The sequence below is a fragment of the Eurosta solidaginis genome, chromosome X (assembly GCF_040869045.1).
Source record: "Eurosta solidaginis isolate ZX-2024a chromosome X, ASM4086904v1, whole genome shotgun sequence".
NCBI classification, from domain to species: Eukaryota; Metazoa; Arthropoda; class Insecta; order Diptera; family Tephritidae; genus Eurosta; species Eurosta solidaginis.
In genome coordinates this window covers 67,067,921-67,077,334 of record NC_090324.1, presented here as the reverse complement: position 1 = coordinate 67,077,334, position 9,414 = coordinate 67,067,921, and the positions used below count along the sequence as shown (strand labels likewise).

The window sequence follows — 9,414 nt, the reverse complement described above, 5'->3', positions numbered from 1 at the left end:
CCTGCCGACCACCCAGATAATTTGCGGTCCACCTTTTAAGACATGGGGGAAGGGTAGACCCTTCCAGGTCTTGCAGTAACGAGTCATGGTTGACCGTATCAAAAGCTTTCGATAGGTCTAGCGCTTCGAGTACTGTTCTATGGTGGGGCTTCTGATTTAAACCGCAATTTATCTGGGTGCTAATGGCATTTAGCGCGGAGGTAGTGCTATGGAGTTCTCTGAAGCCATGCTGATGGGAGGCTAGCTGCAAATTTGCTTGGAAATAAGGGAGCAAAATGGCTTCGAGCGTCTTTGCTACTGGCGATAGGAGAGATATCGGACGATACGACTCTCCTATGTTAGCTGGTTTACCAGGCTTTAGTAGCGGGACCACCTTGGCCATTTTCCATTTATCGGGTATGACAAAGGTGGACATAGACAGATTGAAGACCTGCGCTAAATATTTGAAACCCTCTTTCCCTAGGCTTTTAAGCATCGGCATGGCTATGCCGTCTGGGCCCACTGCTTTGGATGGTTTAGCGCGACCAATGCGTCCTCAATCTCTTTAGCGGTGATGGTGATTGGTGACGCGCTGAATTTGTGTTTATGTGCATGTCTGTTGGCCCTCCGTCTATCTTTGTCGACCGTAGAATGCATTATATATTGTCGGCAGAAAGCGCTCGCGCATTTTTTCGCATCCGACAGCACTTTGTCGCCAAAGGCGATGGAAACTTTGTCTTTGTGCTTAGTCGGATTCGATAGGGACTTTACGCTAGAATAAAGTTTACCCACACCGGTAGAGAGGTTACAACCTCTTAGGTGCTCCTCCCATTTCGCCCGCTTGTGTTCATCCACAAGCAATCTGATGCGTTGGTTTATATCCCTTATTTGGGGGTCGCCTGGATCAAGCTGCCTTATAAGGTCACGTTCTCTCGCAAAGTTTGCGGCCTCCGCCGGGAAGTGGGCCGGATTTCGGGAATTCTCCCGGCGGGGATGAAACGTGCCGAGGTGGATTCAATGACCTTGCGGAAGGCACGCTCCCCTTGGCGGGCATCAGTCGGGATAGGGAGGGCAGCAAAGAGGTTGTCTGTAAAAGATTTATATTCTTCCCATTTTCTCTTTTTAAAGTTTATGAAAGTGCGTTTTTCGGTGACAATGAAGTCGACGGTACGCATGAGCGAAATAAGTATAGGCAGGTGGTCGGATGCCAATGATACCATCGACTGCCAGTTGACGCAGTTTACGAGCTCTGCGCTCACGATTGAGATATCTGGCGAACTGTGACAGCTTCCTACCATACGTGTGGGGGCGTCTCCGTTTATTCTGCAGAACGTCGTTTCTTCTATTTGATGCGCCAACATCTCATCCCTACTGTCCGCCCGCAAATTTGAATGCCATAGATCATGATGGGCATTGAAATCGCCTAAGATAATGCGATTGTTGCCAGTGATATTAGGGCGGTATCCACTGGGGCAACAGGTGGCAGGGGGGATGTAGATGTTGATGATTTCTAGGTTTGCATCGCCTGACCGGACAGATAGGCCTTGACGTTCTAAGACATTGTCCCTGCGGTCGATGCCAGGATCAAATATGTGATATTGCACAGAGTGGTATATTATAAACGCGAGGCCGCCTCCATTTCCGCTCTCGCGATCTTTTCTGTGGACATTATACCTAGAGCAGGTCTGCAATGCAGATCGTGCTGTGAGTTTAGTCTCTTGGATCGCAGCAATGCGGATGTTGTGCCGCTTCATGAAATTTACTATCTCCGTAATCTTCCCAGTTAGTCCATTACAGTTTAACTGCAGAATTCTGAAGTGCATGGGGGGAGACGTCGCCACCCTGGGGGGTAAGTGACGGGTGACTACGCCTGGGTTGAGGCAGGCCAGGACGCAATTGCTGTTATGGCCCTGGGACTGGGCGTCCTTGGGCAAGCATTGGGGTACCCGGATGATTTGGGTTTGCGACCTGGCAACATGGCGCGATGAAACCCGTCGGGGGGTTGCTGTCGCGGAGACCAGAACATCTAGGAAAGTGGCACCACCCAAGGTAGGAGCTGCATTGGGCGGATGTCGCAAACATATATATTCTGTGCTGGCAAACGGTGCAAACGGAGGTAGGGACTAAGAGTCTGTTTCCCTGACCTACACGGTTGCTGCCGGAAAAGAGCGGGGGGGGGGGGGGGGGAAGACGGGGGCAGGGGCTGTTGCTCAGCATTGCTTCCGATTCTATTACGAAGATTGTAGTTATGAGTGGTAGCAGCTGTTTGAGTTGTTGGCGCCGTGGGGCGCGAGCAGCAGCGGGTACTTGTTGTGGCTTGCTGAGCAGCGGGGCTGCTGGAAGGTAGTGGGGGGCGCGTAGACGTAGACTACGGGACGGCCTTGGGCGTGAACAGCAGGAGCCACAAAAGATTTATAAAAGTTACGTGGACGTCGGGTTTTGGGATCAAGCCCAGAATAACCTGTCCGATGCAACCATCCCTTACACGAGACACACTGAACAGAGTATGACCGTCCTAAAAAGATTCTTTTCCGGCAGATGCAGCAAAACCATTTCTCAGGACCGGGGTCAGGAGACGGACCCGGATTGGATTCGATACCTTCCCGGAGCAAGAGAATATGGAGCAGTCCTGCTGCAAGGAGCTGCTGGGAGGATGACAATTTGTGGGAGGGACGCAACAAATTAAATGGGGTTACACTGAAATGACAGTCCTTGGTCGGGAAAAATCCCGAGTCGCTCCGGTACATAGAACCCACTGCCTTGGGAAGCGTGGGTTCCACTTTCATTCCCTTTTATTAAGACATTTACTCTTATTCCCGTACTTACTCCCGTATGCACATGCAAATAATGATGTTCGTTAATGGTACGATAGATATGCTTCTATTCTACACAATACCTGCCATGTACGTTTACAGATGAAGATGATATTTTTCCAGCTTTAGGTATGTACACTTTTAATTTTGCAGCATATTTGGTAATAAAATACCATGTAAAGTAATTCCATGTGTTGAGTAAACAATTACATGCAAAAGTCATTCAACGGAACAGTAATTTTAACGACAGTATGACACTATTAATACATGTCCAAAAACATCAAGAGGGGTATCAAAAGAAGTGTTTTGGATCTAGGATCGTATAGGTGTTTTGCTCGGGTATAGTTTTGGTTTCCAAACCGTCGTTGGACCCACCCAAGTTAGTTTTTTATAAGCGCGCCCGAAAGCCACCAATGTAGAAAGGTGTTCTGCGTAAAAATACTATGAATCCCACCCCTGCTTTACGGTTTTGCGTTAATATTTTTTGAACGAGCTACATTTTTTTTCCGCCCTCAGATTATTGTTGTCGATGTCAATACGCATCATTGAACACCTCTCTCGATATTTTTGGACGCGTATTAGCGGTGTCATGCTGTCTTATAAAATTACCAACAGAACTTATGTGAAAGTTCGCAAATCAACTTCAGTCTGCTACGAGTATCCATATATATTTGGTAATGAAATACCAAGACAATTATTCTTTGTGTTGAGTAGCCATGTAGAATTCACTAAAAAAGAACTTATGAGACAACTAACGTTAGGTTGAACTGGGCGGTCCGTGAATACCTCACATAGACTGAATGGGTCCGTAGTGTTACTAGAAGTTTATTTAATAACCAAACTGAATAGCCTTATAAAACCCAGAACCTATGTATCACTCCTAATAGCTGAATCCTGATAAGCGCAGGGCAGGAGCACGATCGTTTCCTCCTCCAACCCGTACTTCCTACATCTGATATCACTGACCAAGCCTAAGCTAAAGGAATGTGATGCCAGACGGCAGTGTCCAGTCAAAATCCCCTAATGAGTCTACAGCCCTCTCTTTTTAATGATAGAAGCAACTTTGTTAGCCTAAGGTTGTAAGACCTACACATTATCATCGACCTTTAGAGCCCGCAACTTATGTGACAGTTCTCAAATCAACTTAAGTTTGTCAAGTATTCTACGAGTTAAGTGTGACTACGTGGCTCTGAGCCCTGGGGCGTAACCCAGGTAAAATATCGAGAGAGGTGACAAAAGACGCGTATTTACCTAGACAATAATAATCCGAAGTTGGAAACAAATTCTTAACTCGTTCAAAAGATTTTAACGAAAACTCGAAAAATGACCGCGGTTCCTTCCGAAACCGTGGTGGGATCCACAGAATTTTGGGCAGAACACATTTCTGGGTTTGCAGCCGCGATTATAAAAAATTACGGTGGGCGGTCCACCAATGGGGTGGGATCAAAATTAAATGCGTGCAAAATCCCTCAAATAGAGTTTTACCGTTTAATATTTCATGTTGTTGTTGTTGTTGTAGCGATAAGGTTGCTCCCCGAAGGCTTTGGGGAGTGTTATCGATGTAATGGTCCTTTGCCGGATACAAATCCGGTACGCTCCGGTACCATAGCACCATTAAGGTGCTAGCCCGAACACCTCGGGAACGATTTATGTGGCCGCGTTAAACCTTCAGGCCATTCCCTCCCTCCCTACCCCCAAGTTCCATTAGGAGCTTGGGGTGGCCAGAGCCTCGTCTGTTAGTGAAACAGGATTCGCCGCGGATAGGTGAGGTCGACAATTCGGTTTGGAGAAGCTATATATTGCGCTGGCAACCTGAAAGGTTGCGCTACACAGCCCCTTGAATCTGGTATTTTAGTCGCCTCTTACGACAGGCATACCTACCGCGGGTATATTCTGATCCCCTAACCCGCTGGGGTTTTGATATTTCATCAATTTCCGTAGTCATACTCAACTCGTAGCATTCAAATGCGTATAGAATATTTATGATGATATTATTAGAATTTATAAAGTTTTTTTCTTTAATTGCATAATTAGATTTTAAGACCAAGATACAAACAAGTTTTAAGTGTAGACTCTATGTAAGGAAAACCAAGGTCCTAAAAAACGCCGGTCCGGTGGCAACGCTGGCAATTTCCCGTAAGAATTTTTTCGGGCATAAGAAAAGTGGTGAGTGCTATCAAACAAAGAAAATAATAAAAATAAAACCATTTTGGTTGAATGTTTTGATAAAAAAAAGAGAAAATATGTTAATAAAATGATTAAAAGTGGTGAAGTGAGTGATCAGTGCGCAGTGAGTGTTTAAGTGGGGTTTAAAGATAGGGCATTTTTGGGGGGGTTTTCGCAAGTATTAGAGATAGAGGTTTTCCGCCACCGGATTCGAGATCCTGGGGCCGAAACGCGTCTCTGGGTACCACTCTCAAATTTTTGCGTCGCGTATTAGTAGTCGTCTCCTCAACTAGACTATTACCGGAAATAATTTAAATTGTAAAAAAACATTGTATATATGAATTATTTATAATTAAATATTATCTGAACATAAAGGACGCGTTTCATTCATGGAAAAAGTGATTTGACAGAAGGTCGATACGGGTAACCGAGGCCAGTTACCCGTGTTGTTGTTGTTGCATATGTTTTGGTTAGCGATAACGAAAACATAACTGATGAAGTAACTTAAAAATGTAAATAACATCGAGCGAGAAGGAATGTCGAAAACACAATAGGTAAGAGCGAGAAAGCGAGTCACACGTACACTATTTTGATAGAGCGCATGCGTTACCCTGCAAAAACGCTCCACGTATTTTACTAGTCATTTTACGGTCATTGCGACTTTCTGCACGGGTTATATTCATAGTCATTTTTGCATGGGCGGATTAGGTTTTGTGACCAAATTTTCCGTTTCGTTCCTATTAACCCAGCAAAAATGTGCCCGTAAATTGACTAGGAAAATGACTAACAGCTGTGTCGATGGAACACGTAAATCGCTAAGTAGCATTTGTACAGGGCAGCAGTAACATTTGTGACCAGTCCATTCCGTCGTACCTATTTATGTGATTGTCCATACTGTTCACACATATACGGTTTTAGGTTATCGAAAAGTAAACAAACTATAGTGCTGTACTGTTCTTACATTCACGTTCTGGCAATCATTTTTTGAGTTATATACCTGTAACTTTACGAGTATTTTTACGTTAATATGACCGTCTTTTGACTAGTGTTATGACCGTTTTTTTACTTGGATTGTACTGCTATATAAATAAAATATTTCTTTAATTAAAATCTATTAACATTTCTTTTATTAAACATTTTTACAATATATTACATTATTTATAATAGTTGTAAATTATTAACTATAAGTCTTAAGGAATAGTTTTTCAGTCTTGTTGGTGACCCATAAATACAAATTGTATTGTATGCGATTGTATGCATACAAAGTTAAGGGAAACTTAAATAAATTAATTAATGATATAGAAAACAAAAGAAAAGAACTAACAGAACTATTTGTTGCAGTAAACCATCAAATCGTGAGTAGGCAATTCACAATTTGGGTAAGTTGACTTGTAATTCGCCAATTTTAATGCTATAACTTTTTTATTTTAGTTCAAAAAGCTGCAATTTAGGTTCGAAAGTTACAATTGAAGTTCAAAAATTTCAATGCAAGTTCAGAAAATTAAATTCAAGCTCAGAATTTCAATTTGTAGTTCAGAAAATTAAAATTGAAGTTCAGAATTTCTGTTTGTAGTTCAGAAAATTATAATTGAACTTAAATTGTTATTTTCTGAACTTCAGTTGTAATTTGCTGAACTGCAGTTGAAATTCCTGACCTTCAATTATAATTTACTGAACTTCTATTGAAAATTGTGAACTTCAATTGTAATTATTTGAACTTCAATTGAAATTTCCGAGCTTTCAGAACTTCAATTGCAACTTTCAAATTTTTTTTACTTAAAACAACAACAATTAACAATTTAACATTTTTTTGACAGTTAAATTGGTGAATTGCCTACCAGTGGTTTGAAACCACTTACATTCGTATTGGCGCTTCTCTATATCATTAATATAACAATATCTTTTTAATAATTCAATTAATACACAAATATAAATTTTTCCCTTTACATTTTAGAACTGTGTACAAAAATATGTAATTTTACATATCACAACCTAAACCAAAAAGTATTTCAACTCATAATCAGAGAAGATTTGTGTTGAATGTTGATTTATACCACGAAAATAACAAAATTGGTAACAAAACCAGGCTAAACGATAACGTTAACTACCAAAAAAAAAGTTATTTCACGATGCTTTCATGGATCGATTTACACTTAAATACCGATCTGAAATTTTTTTAAGTTTTCATATTTTTTAGTTTAAAATGCGATATATGCATTCTGTGGCATAATTTTAGATTGAATGTACTTCATGCAATTTTCTTTCTTCGTGATTTTGCAATAATAAACGTAGGTACTCATAGTAATTTTTTGTTTTGAATTATGTGATTACAATATTTATAAGGACTATTTAGTTGATGGTATTGGTACTGTCAGTTAATTCATCAGCAATTATTTATATTCAAAATATTTTTTTGTTATACATCTATTTTATAAATTTTGGTTAAAAATTATTGACAAATTGCAATTAGATTGCTTTAAAAATCTTTGCAAACTTTGTGCGATTGTTGAATATTCAGGCAGGTTCTGAAATTCGAGTATTATTTTAATTAGAGCATAAAAAGCTTAGTAACGTAGGAAAAAACTTAGAATTATTTCAGTTAAGTTCATCACAAATATTTATAGTCAAAATACTTTTTTCTCATACATTGCATTTAAATTGCTTTAAAAATCTTCGCAAACTTTGTGCGATTGTTGAATTTTATTTTAATTAGAGCATAAAAAGCTTAGTAACGTAGGAAAAAACTTAGAATTATTTCAGTTAAGTTCATCACAAATATTTATATTCAAAATACTTTTTTCTTATACATCTAGTTTATAAATTTTTGGTTAAAAATTATTGACAAATTCGTTGCAATTAAATTGCTTTAAAATTCTTTGCAAACTTTGTGCGATTGTTGAATTTTATTTTAATTAGAGCATAAAAAGCTTAGAATAGGAACGTAGGAAAAAAGAATTATTAGGTTTTTCTATAATTTTTAATCAAGACTATTTCAGTGTGTCTTGTTCGTTTGTTGTAGGTAGGTTTATGCTGTTGCAGAGCTGGATTTATTGATCAGATACCGCCTTTGTTTATGCCGGTTGTGGCTCAGCGTTAAACACCGTCTCATGCTGTCTTCGAAGTTGATCCTGCCTTGCAGTTTGAAAACGTCTAAATTAATAGGAATGGACAATGTTAGTAATAACATTTTAAAGCAATTTAAATTACACTACCAAAAAGTACGCTGTTCACGAGTTTCAGTTTAGATAAAGATCGTTTGCCCTGTACTCCGTCCCAGTTAAAATTGAAAAGAACGTTGTCAGAGAAAAGTTTTCTCATTACTCCAATAATGTCTGATAATGCACCTTTCAGCATAAAGATATATGATTTCTAAATGAAAGCCACCAATTTAAGTTATGAAACACAATTAAAAATATTCAAAAATACCATTGATTCTTGATAATCATCTGAGTCCAACTTTTTCTCAATGTCATAAACTGAATCCAGCGATGTTAGTGGCATAACGATAGAGAGCTCGGTGTGAGTATCATTTTCCGTTTCTCCGCTGATACGGCATACTATTTTGTGCATTTTCTTAATCAGAACTTTTGAGTCACGCATGACCTTATAGATAGCCATGACTTCTGCCAATTCTGGAAGCTGAAATGATAGCATAAATAATAATTAAAGAGAATCAAGGTATTGCGGCTACAATTGCTAGGGTTTCACAAATAACAGTTCAATATTTCACTACGCACCTTTTCTTCAATCTTAGTCAATCTAAATTCCAGGTCGATATGCTTCTGTAATATTGTTTGTAGTATTGCCATTATATTTTCGTTTGTTGTAGGGAATGTTCCTTCGTTGGTTAAGGAAGTAGCCGCATTATTCAAAACGGTACTCGTTGTATTTAAGGAAGAGTGAAAGGACGCGCTGTGTTGTGCTACATCGATGAAATCGGCGTTTGCTGAATCGGAATTGGAGGGAAGTAAATCAATCAATTTGTTGTGTGTTTGGTTGGTACTAGAGCTGGACGAATTATTGAAATTGTTGTTTATAGCTTTTGAGCTAGATGGAAACGGTTCGCTGTATAGTGCTACATCGACCAAATGCGCATTTGTTGCATTGAAGCCTGTTTGCGCGGCGTAGGCTGTCACCCGTCCCATCACCCTCTTGTACATACGTATAGCTATGAATTTATATATATAACCCGTACCGTGTATTGTATTCGATCTCTTGAATTGTATTTTTTTCATATTGAATTACCCCCAAAATCAATACATGGCATTTACCCTTAAATTCCCTATTGGGAATGCTCATAGCCGTGTGGCAGCCTCCACCGCGCAAAATCCACCAAATCAAATTCGCCGCAAGGAAAGGATGGCGATCTGGCATGATCGCCATCTGTCAGAAAACCACCACCTTTTGGTCATCAAAAAATTTGTTATTATTGTGCAAGTTCGATGTAAATTCTTTT

The 9,414-nt window shown here is 39.8% G+C and overlaps 1 protein-coding gene across 1 annotated transcript; it reads right to left on the bottom strand.

Annotated features, from left to right (window-relative positions):
• Window positions 1-7,941: 7,941 nt before the first annotated feature.
• On the bottom strand, window positions 7,942-9,103 carry LOC137234989 (uncharacterized). Its single transcript, XM_067758257.1, has 4 exons — window positions 8,696-9,103; window positions 8,385-8,597; window positions 8,171-8,327; window positions 7,942-8,108 (listed from the first exon to the last, which is right to left on the bottom strand). The coding sequence occupies exons 1-4, from the start codon at window positions 9,101-9,103 to the stop codon at window positions 7,984-7,986; spliced, it is 903 nt and encodes a 300-aa protein (XP_067614358.1). The 3' UTR covers window positions 7,942-7,983.
• Window positions 9,104-9,414: the final 311 nt, after the last annotated feature.

Coding starts and splice junctions, on each gene's coding strand:
- LOC137234989 (XM_067758257.1), bottom strand. CDS start 9,103: ATGGGACGGGTGACAGCCTACGCCGCGCAAACAGGCTTCAATGCAACA. Junction 8,328..8,384: donor ATGATTATCAAGAATCAATG/GTATTTTTGAAT, acceptor GCTTTCATTTAG/AAATCATATATCTTTATGCT. Junction 8,109..8,170: donor CGTGAACAGCGTACTTTTTG/GTAGTGTAATTT, acceptor CTATTAATTTAG/ACGTTTTCAAACTGCAAGGC.